The sequence below is a fragment of the Oncorhynchus keta genome, chromosome 26 (genome assembly GCF_023373465.1).
Source record: "Oncorhynchus keta strain PuntledgeMale-10-30-2019 chromosome 26, Oket_V2, whole genome shotgun sequence".
NCBI lineage: Eukaryota > Metazoa > Chordata > Actinopteri > Salmoniformes > Salmonidae > Oncorhynchus > Oncorhynchus keta.
The window spans coordinates 13,733,291-13,750,558 of NC_068446.1; the positions used below are offsets into that span (position 1 = coordinate 13,733,291).

Genomic DNA, 17,268 nt, shown 5'->3' on the forward strand with positions numbered 1-17,268 from the left:
TGACTATTTAATTATTTATTGCAGCATACCAACTGATATTTGGTGTTTTATATCACTTGCACTTTAGGCCTTAAGAACGGCTTCTAAACTGATAGTGACTACAGGGCAAAACAGATCAAAATGAAATTGCTCGCCGCTCAACCGTTAAAGATTTGAGACTTGCTGTCACTCTGATCTGTTCCCTATATAAGTGCAATTGTTAGTGAACCACATATCACTTAAATTGGTACAGCACTCTCAATGGGTGCAACAAATATAGCCTTATACAAGACATGCCTCAAAATATGTTAATGCTTGAGAAACATTACCACACACCCACATGTGGTCAAAAGGTTGTTGATGCTCCAAAAATGCAAAATTGGTAGCGAATTCTGAACGACAGTAAATTACTGGCAGCAGTGCCAATAAGACACTGTAAAGTTTCAGGACAAGGTTGGTAGAATTGAGAAAATATAGTATATTACTGTATTCTGTGGGGGTACAGCATTCTCAGTCACATGTGCAACAAATATAGCCTCTTACAAGGCATGCCTTAAATATGTTAATGAGCCAGAAACTTCTTCCTCGCCCAAAACATTTTCCCAAAATGCACCATAATTAATACTGTAAAACACATTTACAGTATATTGCTGTACATTCTACAGTAATATACAGTATTCAGTTTATACAGCATCATATTGGTGATTAATACAGTAAGTTACTGATAAAATTACAAAAACAGATAACAGTGTACTTTATTATTTGTTTTTTGATAGTCATATTGTGTTTTGTTAATATTACCATAGGGCCCCATTCATTCAGAAAATATGTCTCCATTACTAGAAGTAGTAGTGCTTTCCTCTTCAAAAAATCTTTGAAATAACTGAGATTCTCTATAATAACTCTAGTGAATTAATGATTGGTTAGACTGATAGGTATTTGAGCGTCACAAATACTCTAATATTATGTGTTGTTTCAGCCAGTGCAAATATTAATCCCTAGAAGAAGGAACTGACTTTAATCTCTCCATGTACTCAACTCACTAAACTCAGAGGATGTAGAGATGATATGAGAACTGATTTGGGCTTCAAGCATTTCACATGCAATGAACAAAGTAGTAAATTAAATGTTCAACTGAGTCTTTGGCCAATTCGATCTGGAATCATTAGTCCATAGCTAAGACCCTTCCTTAAAAAATAATTAAAATATTACTTTGTGCTGTTCATATTTGAAGCAGTGAGAAAGCCTACTGTATTTCCCGAAAGCAGGATCCCATTGTAATTGGAAAGTAAACACAAAACGCTTTTCTCGCTAGTTTGTCATCTCGCTACTTTGTCATAGTTAGGTTTTCAGGAAGGTAAAGTTTCAGCCATGTTGAATTATTGATGACAGTATTAATGAACACACTGTCATCTGTACTGTACAAATAGAAAGTTTCTGAACACCATGACTGTGTAATGAAACCATGAAAAGTAGAGCACCTAAGCTGAAATCGTTTGGAGGGTGCTCCAAATGTAAGTCCAATGTAAGTGCTTTAAACAGAAATTCGTCTGAAACACCCAAAGTAGTTCTTTAACCTGAAAATTGGGGTTTTAAGAGAATGTTGTGAAAACACTTTATTGGGTTTCAGTGCATGCATGTAAAAGTTAGCATCAAAACACAGACACTATGTTTATCATACAATAAATGGTATTGAAATGCAAATGGTTTACAGCCTAAACATTGACTGATAAGGGCCTATGGAGAATATTTTTTGTGGAATTCCACCTTTATTTTTTCAATGCTTTATTTAGACAGATTAGAGACAGGAGGGGCAGTAAGATGATACATTTTGTTGGAATTGTATCCACTCAACCACACAGCCACACTGTTAGAAATCATTTTTGGGTGAATTTAGAATAATAATTTAAAAAAACATATACTGCTAGAACCGCTAAAGCAGTAATTTTGACTCCTCATGAATTATAATGTGTTATTACTCTGCCATGTTTTAAGTCATATAACACACTGTTGTTATTAGAATCATAATATCACAAACAGAACTGGAGTTATAACAAGTTTAAGGAGGGCATGTCATTTTATTTTATGGTTTTTCGCTCCTTCTTCCCACAGTTGAAAGTGCAGTGCCCATCTGATAATCACCCCGATAATTGCCACGAAACTGAACCCAAACTATACCGAAACTAATTTCACACATATAACACCAGATTAAATAAATGAAGTAAAGTATGATGGCTTTGAGTTGATGAACGAGGGGAAACAAACAATGCATAATTATGTAGTCACCAATTGTGAATGAAGAACAAGGCGAGCCATTCTATGGCATTGATCCGGTCTAATTAAAATCTTTAAATGATATGTACCCTATTTCAGTCCACCAAATAAAAGCAAATCTGGCCTACTTGGAGCAAGTTACCCAATGAGAGTGTGCGTAATTGTAGATGCTGAACGGCTTTCATCTGGGAAAATATCCACATTGGGCAGTAGGTGAGTGAGTGTCAGAGAATGTGGTGATGGGGCTTGTGGAACCTTACATTGGAAATAGCCAAAAATGTCACCATGGACAATTTCTTAACTTCACTGTCATTGGTGAACAATTTGCTTGCAAAGAAAACATGGCAGGCCGGCACCGTGAACAAAGTGAGACAGGAGTTCCCTCCCTCTGTGCAAAATAAGGCACCTGCACAGCAGTTGTACTCCACAATGGTGATGAAGAATGACAAGACAATGGGAACACAAAGAGAAAACCGGAGACTATATTACGTGCTACAAGCAAGCCAACGTATGTCAAAGTGGGTCAAGCAAGTGAAAGTTACAAAGACTGTCGGGACAAGGAATAATGGCTAAATAAAACCTAGCTGACACCATGTAATGTAAGCATGAGCTGACAATGATGGACTATTTTTGACTGCTGTTATATCGACACTTCTATTCATTGTAATGCCATTATTGCTTTGGTGCCAAGTTTGGCTATTTATCAAGACACTTGGCGCTTGTAATGATGTTTAGGCTACTGATGTTTTCATCATTTGACCGCTCGTCCTTTGACCGTTGGTCTTGGCGATTGGGGTATTAATATAATTTTTGTCATTATAAAAAGAAGCTGTTACCATGTTTCAACACATATGTTTTCTGTTTTATAGTTGTAACAAAGGCACTCCACGAATAAAATTGATTGGACACTTGAATTTTGGCACGTTTTTTATTTATTTTTACATATAGCCTACAGTAACATAAACTAATGTGTTATTTGAATTAAAATATATATATCGTAATCCATTGTGCCCAAGCCCTTCATTAACACAACCAAATTATATATTTTTTGCAATAGCATTTGAAATATATCAATTACACTGTTAGAATGTTGGGTCAATCATGGCCCAGCGGTTCTAGTGTTAATAAAAATGAATGCAAGTCATGCAGAACCCATGGTCTGGTGGAAACGCACCCGGCTTAGACCCATATCACCCCCCTCTGCTTTTAGAGGATTGTGGCTAAATCATTTTTATAATTTTTTATTCTTTCACACAATGCTGTATACATGTTTAAAGAAAGAAAAGTATATTTCTATATTAGTATTAAGCTTGTTGTGCCATTAGGTGTAATGGATCATGATTCATGAATATCAAGCTCTTATAATGCAGTCCAAGACATAGTGAGACATTTTTAACATGTCCATCTAATATTAATCTAAAATATCTCCTTTGGATGTTGATCTTGATCCAGATCCATCTATTCATTTTGGATGTTGACATGTTGATATTGAATGAGGGCTACTTTGCTAGATACCAAACATAGCTAATTCACTGCATCCCAGGCTACGTGTGCCATTTTTAAATTGATGTAGTTCTGTCCTTGAGCTGTTCTTATCTATTAATATTCTGTATTATGTCATGTTTCATGTTTTGTGTGGACCCCAGGAAGAGCAGCTCCCACCTTCGCAACAGCTACTGGGGCTCCTAATAAAATACCAAATACCAGGCAAAACAAACACTCAAAGACTCAAACTCCCACACCCCCTCTCTCACACTTCTCCCATCCTTCTCACCTTTGACGGTGATCTGTGCAGTGGTCTCGATCATACCAAGCGACGATATCGCCACGCAGGTGTAGTTGGCAGACTGGCGAATGTTGGTGACCTCCAAAACATTCCTCCCAATGGGCATCTCTTCTTCCTTAGTCAGGTCTACCACCCCCATCATCCACTTGACGTAGGGCATGGGTGCTCCCACCGCCACGCACGTCAGGTTCACGCTGCCACCCGGCATCACCTCGTGGTTGTTGGGAGGGATGGAGAACCGGGGTGGCACACGCCTCACTGCAGGGGGAGAGCATAGGGGTGTGAGAGGCAGAAGAAGTGGAGGTTTGATGGGAGACACTGCATGGTTGGCTGGGATAGCTCAATACCTCAATGGTCAGGCCTGGCTGTTGCTGCAGGGTATACCACTGTTCTCTGGGACAATAGAGGCCTATGGCAACTCTGCTATAGTTAGTTAGGGTGGGACCACATGTGATATATCTATTACTCAACAGTGAAATAGGACTTTCCTCCCCTTTCATGTTAAATTTGCAAAAAAATGCCTACGGTGGCCTATAAGGCTGGATTTCTCACGAGTGCCTTTGGATTTCCTTCTTTGGTATGTGGATTAAGACACACCTGGAGCTTATTACTGCTGTTAAGTCTATAGCTTCCCTACCATACTCAGAGTAAGCTAGCTATCTAACACTCGTTTTGTCTCTAAGTGTGAGTGAATAGAAGAGGTTTCTTCTCCCTTGTTATCTACCATACACCATTAGAAGTCCCCTTAAGTGCTGAGAAGTACTGCTCATTATGTCTGAATTAATGTTGCAATGCTACTCACTTTGCATGCATTAAATATACATAGCTCAACGGCATGGCAGCAAAAGTGCTCACACACACCCCTTGACTAGGAAGGCTGAGAATGGTCACAAAATGTGTTTCACTGTGGTATAATTTAAGTTTAGAGTCTGAATATTCTGGCCGTGAGGGGCGTAGATTGTGTCTTACGGGGTTTTCACCATGTTTCTTCTTAGTCTAACTAAATAGAAAGGGGAGGGGAGATCTACATGCTGTGTGAGTCAAACAGGGAGAGACACAGAGGTTTATGACAGATCTGACCTTGTCCCCAGGCTCACATTTCACATAAAGCCTGGTAACAGTGGCACTTTTTGGAATTTAGGTTGTGTGGATTTACTGAGTGACATGCTAATCTATTCAAATTCTGAGCGAAACACAACTTTGAGGCGTGGCTCTAAATTGAGGTGGGAGAGGGTTGTCACTAGTTAACACAGCCATAAAGTCATAAACCCTGCCAAAAATCTGATTTTAAACCTAATTCTAACATTCACCCTAACCTTAATCACACTGCTAACCGTATGCCCTACGCTAAACCTTAAATTAACTTGACTTTGTGGCTGTGGAAGCTAGTGGAAACCTGCCGCAGTATCTGTGCATTAGAGATGTTGCCAATGACTGTGACATGTCTCCTCTCTAACGCCCAGGAAGCTCAGATTCAAACTCCCATTAGACAGCTATGCAAGCGTTATAATGTCAAAGTACGTTCGATACTTTTCACTGAGCAACTATCTTCACTTACTCCCGTTATGGCTGGTATGTATTTCCAAAAAAGTATAAATAGAAATGTACAAGCAACCAAAAACATTACTAGTCGCCATCTCCAATGTATAATTTTTGCTGGGCAGAGACGTCAGTCAGTTCAACGTCTATTCCACGTTAGTTCAATGTCATTTCATTGAAATTATGTGGAAACGTTGAGACGTGAGATATATTGAGCTGTTGTAGACCTCCGACAAATAGGTCGGAAACACAGCAGGGTATAGCTAATGTTGTATAATTTGAGAGCGGTACTACTTTGAACAAATAAACTGAAAGAGGATGTATGCGCACATAATGTCTTCATTTGGCTCACTCAAGCACAGCAGTAAGTTAATTAGCTCCAACCAAGTGAGGAATCACTGTGATAAATGAATGTGTATTTGCATGGGCTCAGTCAGTCAGTGAGGAGAGGTGATAGATAGTCATGTTGGCTGTCGTCGCTGCAAAGACAAGGGCTGCATTGTCTGTCAGCTGGGACCGGAGGGAAAGAGAGAACCATCATTTACATTTTAGCAGACACTCTTATACAGAGCAATTATGGTTACCTCCCTTGCTCAAGGGCACAGAGAGTTTTCACCTAGCCAGCTCGGGGAATCAAACCAGCAACCTTTGGGTTACTGGCCCAACGCTCTTAACCGCTAGGCTACCTGCACGCTCTGTGATACAGATGGCTGGCATTAACATGGGTTGCCACGGAGACAGACATCGCCTGAGCACGTGACATGGACAACAGGGGGAAAACAGAGGGGGGGAAGGAGGAGAGGAGGGTAAGAGACAGAGAGAGAGAGGGAGGGCGAGAGAGAGAGCGAGAGTGGTGAGACGAGGGGAGGGGGCTGGCTGTTTGAGGCTGGGTATAGGCCTATAGGCCACAGTTATTTGCCATTCCGTGATTCCAGTTTAGGGTGATCTCAGGTCAAAAACTAAGAAAGTCGGAGTTGCCAAACTTTTAGATATATCAGGGTACCACTACTGCCAATCTCATACTATATGACTCTATTTCTGTGACTATTACCTCACAGAGCGGAGGTTGTAAGCGGAGGTTGCAAATCGTTGTGCAGGTGAGGCACAGCAAAGCAGCAAAAACCAGGCCTTGACGTTTCAATTCCCAATTGATCTCCCAACACACACACAGATGGTCTGCAGGATCTCACATTAAGCTACCCGCAAAACGATCCCCTTTCAGACAGCGCTGAGACTCTTAATCAACAGTAAGATAACTAAACGTTCCCAATTTCCTCTCTTTGCTCAGGAAAAATGCAAGGTTGCAGCCCAACAAAGAGCCGCTCGCTGAGAAAGAGGTTGCGTCCCAAATGGAACCCTATGGGTTCTGGTGAAAAGTAATACACCATGTAGGGAATAGGGTGCCATTTGGGATGGAACAGGATTTCATTTGGGATGCAAGGGGAGAACTCTAGCAGACCCCTGTTTTGTGCTTGAAGATAAAATAGAGGCAACATTATTCACATCACAACTCTTAAAATACTGTGTTTATCATCATGACTAAGAAATCACCTGCTTATTTCTTTACCACAGCAAAATGATGCAGGCATAGTAATGTAGTACTTACAGTATTCTAGGGCCCACCGGCCCTGCCTGGCTGACCAGCAGTTACATCTAAATACTGTAAATATCTCCAAGCTGGTTTTGAAGCTAGCATGGCACCAAAATAGTTTTTTCTTCCTCTTCTAATACAAACATCTCAGTTTTTAAGTGACTTGAATGGTGTATGGGGTGTGAGGTGAGGTTGCTGCCCTCTTCTCCCTTCTCTCTCTCTTCCTCCATCCTTTCACCCCCCCCAACCCTCCTGCAGTACTGTAGTCTACAGGAGGGCAACAAGAACTGAGGGACTTCCAGATACCCATAATGAACCACAGTTGGGTGTTATCTAACAAAATCAACATTTTATTTAGCCTAAGATTTGCAATCTTTCTCTACTGCAGTATTCACCTTACCTTACCTAAGTAGACACTTAGATTTTGCATTTCTTTTGCATGTATTTTTGTGTGTATTGTATGCATACTGTATGTGTGCCATGTGTACCATCTCTGTATGCAGAAAGTCTGCGTGTGATTCATTCAAGTCAAGTAAATGCTGAGATTTTGAGATTTATATATCTGTTCCTCTGTAATGAAATTGAGGCCAATGGTCTACCAACTCTGAGCTTTTCAGAGGAAATTAACCAATGTGTTAGATTGGAGTCTGAGAGCTGTCAACGTGACATGCTGGACAGCGCAATGCAGGGCAGGAGGAATCATAACAAACCAACGTTAGTCACCGTGTACATTATTAGAAGGATAAGGAGGTTGGAGGTTACCCATGGATATGGAAAATGGTCACAGCGTGACATGATGGTTGTTGTTGATTGGCTGACTGAGTGAGGTTATAACAAGGGGTTATCTGAGTTATTATTGGCTATGGAGGACAAATGTTAAAGGTTAAAGGTCACCAGGAAGTGGTGGAGGAGGAGAACTCGTCATCGTCGTAGAAGCGAGTGACACTGTGGGGTATAGTCACTGGTTTCAAGTGAACAGTTTTAGTATCAGAGGAAGTAGTATCAGCAGTAGCAACATGAGAAGCTGGCAGTTATAATGCAGACACGCACTTATCTTCATTGGCATGCCACAGAGAAAGAGGGGGAAGAGAAAGAGGGAAGGAAGGAAGGATTTGGGATTGGAAAAATAAAAGGCTTTGGAGCTGAGGGGGGTAGGGGTGGAAGCACAATCGTGGTTGCACACAGATTTTAGGCACACAAATATTGTCAAGCAAGGCATGCAGCAGCCCAGGCACAAGGCAAGCAAAGCATCAAGCCAATTACTAGCTAGCTACAGAGCAGCTATGATCATGATGAGGCTGTGGAAAATCTCCCTGATCTTTGTGATAGAATCTGTGCTTGAAATTCAGTATTCGACTAAGGGACCTTACAGATAATTGTATGTGTGGGGTACAGAGATTGGGTAGTCATTCGGAAATCAAGTTAACCACTATTATAGTTAGACTGAGACCATGCATATTATCATGTGATTTGCTAAAGACCCAGTGCTGTCAGAATTCTATTTTGCCTGTGTTTTTTTTACCATATTGTAACATGGCTGATGAAACTAACACTGTAAAAGTGCGAAAACATTTCCTGATAGTTGCTGGTTGAAAATACCAGCAGGACCTTCTAATCAGCAGGTTTGCATGGGCGGGAGTTTCGACTTTCCATGGTGACATCTCCGTGAGGTATATTGGTTAATAGACCGATAACAAAGAGTGTTCCAAGCCTCTCTGCCAATAACAGCTAGTTTTCAGTTTTCCCCTCACCACTCAGATGACTCCCAGACAGTCCTAGCAAAATACTTGTTTTTGTTGCCCATTTTAATGGAAATCTATTATATTAAGGTACTTAATTGTTACGAAGAAATGTTTTGATATTGATACAAAAACGACTGCAACATTTTCCCTCCTGAACTTATTTAGGCTTGCCATGACAAATGGGCTGAATACTTTTTGACTCTAAAAACAAAAAATGTTCACTTTGGACATTATTGGGTATTATTCTTAGGTCAGTGACTCGAAATCTCAATATAATCCATGTTATATTCAGGCTGTCACACAACAGAATGTGAAAACAGTAAAGGGGTGTGAATACTTTCCGAAGGCAATGTAAGTTAATATTTCTCACATTTCTCACAGAGAGGAAAGGAATCAGTTAACTATCTTAAAAGTAGTCCTTTTTTTTATTCGAGAAAAGACATGAGACTGTCTGGGATTAATGGGAGGTAAATTGTCAGAGGGCACAGACCTCCATTTTAGAAAGTGCTTTGCTGATGTGTGAGTTGGCTGGAAGTTTGGGTAGCTGAGACGGTTTTTATCCATCTCTCCCACAGAGAGACACCTTCTCAGCTCAGCAATTTAACCCTAGTGGCGCCAACATATTTTTGCTTAAAATCAAATTGGTAATGATTGCAAAGTACCACTTTAATAAACCTTTTGTTACACAAGTCAATGTTTGAAATTCCAGGTAGACAGGTAGTGACAGGTAGCAGTGACAGGTAGAACACTGCCACTGCCACACCCCCCAGGGGCCAAATCTGGGGTGGCTCCATATCTACAATACCATTCAAAAGTTTGGACACACCTACTCGTTCAAGGGATTTTCTTTATTTTTGACTATTTTCTACATTGTAGAATAATAGTGGAGACATCAAAACTATGAAATAACTCATATGGAATCATGTAGTAAAAAAAAATCTAAATATACTTTACATTTGAGATTCTTCAAAGTAGCCACCATTTGCCTAGATGACAGCTTTGCACACTCTTGGCATAATGAGGTAGTCACCTGGAATGCATTTCAATGAACAGGAATTTATTTGCTTCTTAATGCGTTTGAGCCAATCAGTTGTGTTGTGACAAGGTACAGAAGATAGTCCATTTTGGTAAAAGTCCATACTATGGCAAGAACAGCTCAAATAAGCACAGATAAATGACAGTCCATCATTACTTTAACCTTCCTGCTGTGTTCCGGTCAAATTGGACTGTTTTGTCTCTGAAAAATGTAGTTCATTTAATATAATTGTCATAAGGTTCCATGACTTTGTCCACACAGGGCACCTGAACACACAAAATACATTTGGATGATTTTCATTACATTTTCATTACATTTTGGGTGTTTGACCAAATTAAATATTGTATGTGAGGCTCTTGATCATATCTTTGATCATGACACTGGTGAGGAGGAGAGAGTCCTTGTTAAACTTTGACACAAAGTAGTCTGTGATAAATAACACAATATGTTTCATCTGAGTATTTGTTAGTCAAAATAATCCAAACATTATGCTTTTTTTTTTTTTTAACTCAAAAGACTTTTATGAGCTCAGGTTAATGAGGCCTACAGGCCATAAATAGCAAATAGAAGTTCAAAACTTGTAATGTTCATAAAAAGATCTAACACAACATTAGGTGATGATATATGGATTATTATGGATTCATAATCAGTTATAATGAGGCGGTCATTTTGGACAGGGAACACAGAATTAATTAGCATTTATTTGGGGTGCAATCTGAGTTGCAGTAAACTCTAGTAAACTTATCCTCTGGAACAGAGGTAACTCAGGGGTTTTCCTTTCCTGTGGTGGTCCTCATGAGAGCCAGTTTCATCATAGCGCTTGATGGTTTTTGCGACTACACTGAGTTCTTGAAATGTTCCTGATTGACTGACCTTCATTTCTTAAAGTAATGAGTGACTGTCATTTCTCTTTGCTAATTTGAGCTGTTCTTGCCATAATATGGACTTGGTCTTTTACCAAATCGGGCTATTTCTGTATACCACCCCTACCATGTCACAACACAACTGATTGGCTTAAACGTATTAAGAAAGAAATAACTTCCACAATTAAAACACAACAGGAGGTTTAAGACAAGAAGGTCAGTCAATATGGAAAAGTTCAAGAACTTTGAACGTTTTTTGAAGTGTAGTCGAAAAAAATCATCAAGCGCTATAATGAAACTGGCTCTCATGAGGACCGCCACATGAAAGGAAGACCCAGAGTTACCTCTGCTCCAGAGGATAAATTCAGTTGAGTTAATTGCACCTCAGATTGCAGCCCAAATAAATTCTTCACAGAGTTCAAGTATCAGACATCTCAACTGTTCAGAGGGGACTGCGTGAATCAGGCCTTCATGGTTGAATTGCTGCAAAGAAACCACTACTAAAGGACACCAAAAATAAGAAGAGACTTGCTTGGGCAAAGAAACACAAGCGGTGGAAATATCTCCTTTGGTCTGCAGAGTCCAAATTTGAGATTTATGGTTCCAACCGCCAAGTCTTTGTGAGATGCAGAGTAGGTGAACTGCATGTGTGGTTCCCACCATGAAGTATGGAGGAGAAGGTGTGATGATGGTGTGGGGGTGCTTTGCTGGTAACATTGTCTCTGATTCTTTTCGAAATCAAGGCACACTAGACCGGCATGGCTAACACAGCATTCTGCAGCGATATGCCATCCCATCTGGTTTGCGCATAGTAGGACTATCAATTGTTTTTCAATAGGACAATGACCCAACACATCTCCAGGCTGTGTAATGGCTATTTGAACAAGAAGGAGAGTGATGGAGTGCTGCAACAGATTACATGGCCTCCCCAATCACTCAACCTCAACCCAATTGAGATGGTTTGGGATGAGAAAAGCAGCCAACAAGTGCTCAGCAAATGTGGGAACTCCTTCAAGACTGTTGGAAAAGCATTCCAGGTGAAGCTGGTTGAGAGAATGCAAAGAGGTTGCAACGCTGTCCTCAAGGCAAAGGGTGACTACTGTGATCTCCCACTCTGTCTGCCATATTCTGTCTCTTTGCTCTTGTTTTCCTTAATAGGATGTCAGGATGTCAGTGGGAGGAGCCGGGAGGGTCATTAGTGAAATGGGACACACCTGGGCTCGGGTGTGACCCAGGATGAATATACCTCTTCCCCATTCATTGGGGAGACTCTCTCCATGCAGACACAGATTTTGGTTGTGGCATTTTTTTGGCTGTTTTTGGTTGTTTGCGTTGGCACCTTTCAACATCCCTCATTATCACATTCATGCACTCAACCACTCACTTACACTACTGACTACTGACTACACACACCGTTGTTAATTATATTTAGTTTACTTTAGTTAATAAATATATTTTGTTATTCCTTATCTCCACGTTGTCTCCCTTTTTGTTACGAACTTTGAGCCGGTTCATGACACTAATTTAAAGAATCTAAAATCTAAATATATTTTGATTTGTTTAACACTTTTTTGGTTACTACATGATCCCATATGTATTATTTCCTAGTTTTGATGTCTTCACTATTATTCTACAATGAAGAAAATAGTAAAAATAAAGAAAAACTCTTGAATGAGTAAGTTTTTCCAAACCTTTGACGAGTACTGTACCTCTGTGCCAAATTTTGTGTTTTTATCACAAAGTGCACTATTGAATCAAAACGTTCAGCGATGCACCACTAGTAAAATAAATATTGTATTTCATTCCTCCATTAAAAACAGAGAAAACATGGTAAATTGTTTGCTTGACAAAGTCCTACACTTGTGAAGGACGAAAAAAAAAGTTTTTCAAATTATGACATTTTAGACTCCTTTGTCTCATAATTGACCCCTGTTGTTTGGGGTTACGCTTGAAAAGATGAACTGGAAAAAAACTACTGAAAAACACACTGGGTCTTTAAACAGATTTGTTTGCTTTATTCTCATCTTCTCCGCAGTCTCTCCCTCTCTGTTCTCTGCTCACATTGTTCTATGAACTAAATCTGGAATACTGCACTGAATGTTGAATCCAAAATAAACAATCAAAGCTGCTTTAGCCTGATTAAATATTGAAAACTCAAAAGGCTTTTCACTGTTAACCAGGATAACACAACATCTTCTACTAAATAGGAAAATCGTTCCAGGGTGGTGGGAAAAAGGCACTTACTGAAATTTGAACTTGTATGTAAATAGTACTGATCTCTTAAGCGTCATGCAACATCTGTTCCCTGAACCCAGACGTAAAATACCTAAAAGACAATGAGAAACCACTGTTGCAGAAGACCAATGATAATGCATTGCATCAGAGAAATCTCAGTGAGAGCCCATACGCTTCTCATTTTCATAAACCATGGATATAACCAAGGCAGCAATTATTTCTAATGGTAGCTTATTGTTACTCCCAAGATGCCAAAGATACATACATCCAACTACTCTTCATGAATAATTAATTGAAAACCTCTGTTTTCTCTAATTCTCTAAGACTGTATGGTCGAGAGCTATGCTACCAACTGATGTTGATATACTGTGTGAGAATCGAGTCAAGGTAAGGTAAAATGAGAGTTGTGCAGTCAGCTAGACTGGGACCATGACGAGTCCACGTGGCAACACAGATGCGAGGGCTCAGGCTCACAGTGAAATGACACCCTTGTCCCTATATAGTGCCACACTTTTGACCAGAGCACTTGAGGCGCTGACCAAAAGTATTGCGTTTTTATAAGGAATAAGGTGCCAATTGGACACAGCCATGGTTGGACGGACACAGTGTGAACATAGAGGATGATGGGATGGAATAGACACGCCCTAGGTGATGTGAGGATCACCCAAGGAAGTGGGCAAGGAAGATACATAACAGACTGAAGCTGACAGGGAAGACCCATCCATGCCAGAGATATTCAGAGACCTATAACAATGTAGATGGTGGAGGGTTTAGGGTGGAGGCAAGCAGCATAGCAGTAGTAGAGAGGGTAGCAGTAGAGATAGGGTAGGAGATGCACAGTGGAGGTTCAGGTTGGTAGAGGCAGGAAGGTTCCTGGGAGGCCCATCAGGCCGGGACGGGCCCGTGGCACCCAGCGTGAAGCTGGGGGCGCTGCCAGGCTCCAGCCCACCGGGCCTTGGCATACCGTGGGGTATCAAAGGAGGAGCAGGAAGGTAAAGAGTGAAAAAAACCAACCTTCTCGTTGATCTGAGAGGATTTGGTGAGGTTTGGATTGTTTTATGGATGGCGAAGTGCGATGATGATGGGGGGAATAAAGAGAAAAGAGAAAAACCAACAAGAGAGAAAAAGGAAGAGGAGGAAGAAGACAAGGAAAAACAGAGAGAGTAAAACAGGAACATTTTCCACTTATCCATAATAGAGAGTGAGGAAAACACTATGGAGACAAAGGCCAGTGCACTGATAGCCACACTCCAAAAACACACACATAGCAACATCTCATCAAGTACAGACATAAATATAAACACACGCACACACTCCTCCTAGCCCCCCCACACACACACGTACTCCTCTCTGTTCCTGACTACTCTCATGTTCTCTAAGCCCTTCCCTTCAGACCCATCGGCTGCTGCCTGTGTATTAAGATGCCATTAGACAGTCAGCGAAACTGCGTCCCAAATGGCACCCTATTTCCTATATATCGCACCCCTATGGGCCCTGGTCAAAAGTAGTGCACTAGAAAAGGAATAGGGTGCCATTTGGTTCGCAGACAGTCTCCCTGGCTGACAAGCGGACTTCATTATGCACACAAAGCAGATACTGTTCTGCTGTTAGCTAAGGCAGCCACATTTATTCTGTCCATTGACACCTTCTTAGCAGAGCCACTGAGGATAGCAGAGACAGAGAGGCTGGATGTGAATACAAACATCAAACATGGCCGTCACTAGCTCTGGACTAGTCATACACTCAGAGTTATTGACTCGCACACAAAATGGCCTGACCACGGAGTTGTACACCGATAACAGAGAGAGCTCTGTGCATCACTCACTCAATGTTGAGGCAATGGCCTCACACCACTGTTGTGTGCTGACAGAATTTATCAAATGGGTCACGGTGGTGAAGTCTTTAACCAGTATGAGTGATTGTGGCATTCATGATGTCCTATACATTATGTCCCATGGGCACAGTCCTATACCTACATGAGCGGAGTATAGTGCATCTAAAGAGTCTATGCATTCTAGATGTGGTTCCTTTGTATTAAAGCTTGTTTCTAATCTTGATCTCTGCATGCGCACACACCCGCGTACACACGAGCGCACCCACACACACACTACACAAAGACAAATAAAAGCAGACACACATACGTACACAAGTTTCAGAGAAACTCAGAAAACCCCAAGACACATGAAACCTTGGGTGACACTTGGGAAAAACATGGGAAAGCACACAGACAATGGTATAATTCTTTTTTTTTATAGCAGGATAAGCATTTGTGTAATGGACACTCCCATATACAGTCTGTGTATATGACATAACACAGCAATGGACATGGAGTCAGTGCCAAGGATACGCCACACACAGAGTGATAATCAGAAAGCAAAAGCTGAGAGAGACAGACAAGAGAAAAGGAAGAAGTACAAATATAGCAAAAGAAGAGAGAGAAGAATTCTCTCTCACTCTCTCTCCCTCTCTCTCTAGCAGCAGAGAGAGCGCTTTCAGGCACCATCGTTTGCTAAGGAAATTACACCCCTGGTAGAGTGGTGTAATACCTGGAGAGATAGAGGTTAGACCCATTCAGACAAGAACACGTTGTACAGAGACAGAACAACCCAGTGTTACATTATACAGAAACATACATTTGTAAGAAAACACATAGGAAAGAAGCTGGTAGTCTTGACCTTGATGACTTCAGTTGTAGGTTTAGTAGAGTGATGTTTCAGCACAGTGCATGAAGGGTTTTTCTTTTTCAAATGATGTTCAACAGTATAGTTAAACTCCATGGCAACGCATTATGGACTGAGGGTTGGCAGTGGAAAATAATCAAAAATAATATTTCACAGTGTAAAAAACACTCGAAAAGACTCTTTCAGTTCTCAAAGGCAATTCCTCTCCGGGAGTGAGATGTAATCTACTCTATCTGTGAGAAATTGATGCAGGCATGGGTGGTGAGAAATACTGCAGGATTTTAACACATATGTATACACCTACACACATACTGCAGGATGGTCACATGCGCATGTGCGCACACACACAAACACTCACAAACACTTTACAGTCCACACACAAGCAAACAAGTACACCATGTCTTACTCTGTCACTGGGCAGGTGCAGTCTGATTACAGAACACTTATACATATATATATTAAATGCCATTCATCAACCGGACCAATTCTAAATCTGTATTCCCTGCGACAGCACTCCCTCTGTCACTTGGTCCGAGTTAAGGTCTGTGTCCCAAATGACACCCCATTCCCTATACAGTGCACACCTTTTAACCAGGGCTTTGGTCAAAAGTAGTGCACTACATAGAGAATAGGGTGTAGGGAATATGGTGCCATTTGGGATGCAACTAAGATCGAAGGAGAGCCCAGCACCAAGGAGAATGACAGATGTATCTTTTCTAAGAGTTTTCCCTCACATTCCTTTTTATCACTGAATGGGTCATGTATGTATTAATCTGGGAGAATTTACGACCTGGGCTGACAGAGGCAGTTACCAGGTTTACACCTCCAGAGGATGTTTCCTCTCTGTAGGTCAGAGGTCAACCATGGGACAATTTACCCAGAAGGAATGCACTGCAGTGCAGGTTGGTTATCACTAGTTACCGCAAAGTAATAATTATGGCATTTCTGCAATTTTATTTTCTTAAAATCTGATTGAAAACCTAACCCTAACCCCAACCCTAACCTTAACCATACTTCTCAATTTATGCCTAATCCTAACCTGAAATTAAGACCAAAAGGCACATTTTTTTATTTCATGAATTTTTACAATGTAGACAATTCTGACTATGTGGCTGTGGTAACTAGTAACAACCGTGCAGGTTAGGACATTGCTTTTATACTCTGGTACAGGTCTGTCAGATACCTGAATAATGTATTAAAAGCCTTTGATGCTGAAATTATCTAAAGAAGTTAGCTGGAGGGAATTTGAAATTAACTTTAGAATTATACCTCTGAAAGAAAATCATATTATCCTACCGGAAGCAAGTTAACATATCATTTGAAGATCAAAGTAATTGATGTGATGACAGAAATTAAGACTTGATTATGACACTAAGAGGAAAGGGGAAGGGGAAAAAGTAGGGAACTTGTCTGTCGGCCATGCATTGAAGACCAACATTGGTTAAAGAAAATTATGATGAATAAAAAAGTATACCCGTTTCATTTAAGGACCAAAAAATTGACAGCTGTGCCATATATATTGCAAAATAGTTGGGATTTTCA

The 17,268-nt window shown here is 40.7% G+C and overlaps 1 protein-coding gene across 8 annotated transcripts in view; it reads right to left on the bottom strand.

Moving 5' to 3' along the window:
* Window positions 1-17,268, bottom strand: part of LOC118371478 (receptor-type tyrosine-protein phosphatase F) — a 430,463-nt gene that overhangs the window by 122,972 nt on the left and 290,223 nt on the right. For all 8 annotated transcript variants that reach the window (XM_052480269.1, XM_052480266.1, XM_052480268.1 and 5 more), the window contains one exon: window positions 4,028-4,297. In XM_052480269.1, coding sequence (XP_052336229.1) covers window positions 4,028-4,297 — 270 coding nt within the window. The remainder of the gene's footprint in view (window positions 1-4,027; window positions 4,298-17,268) is intronic.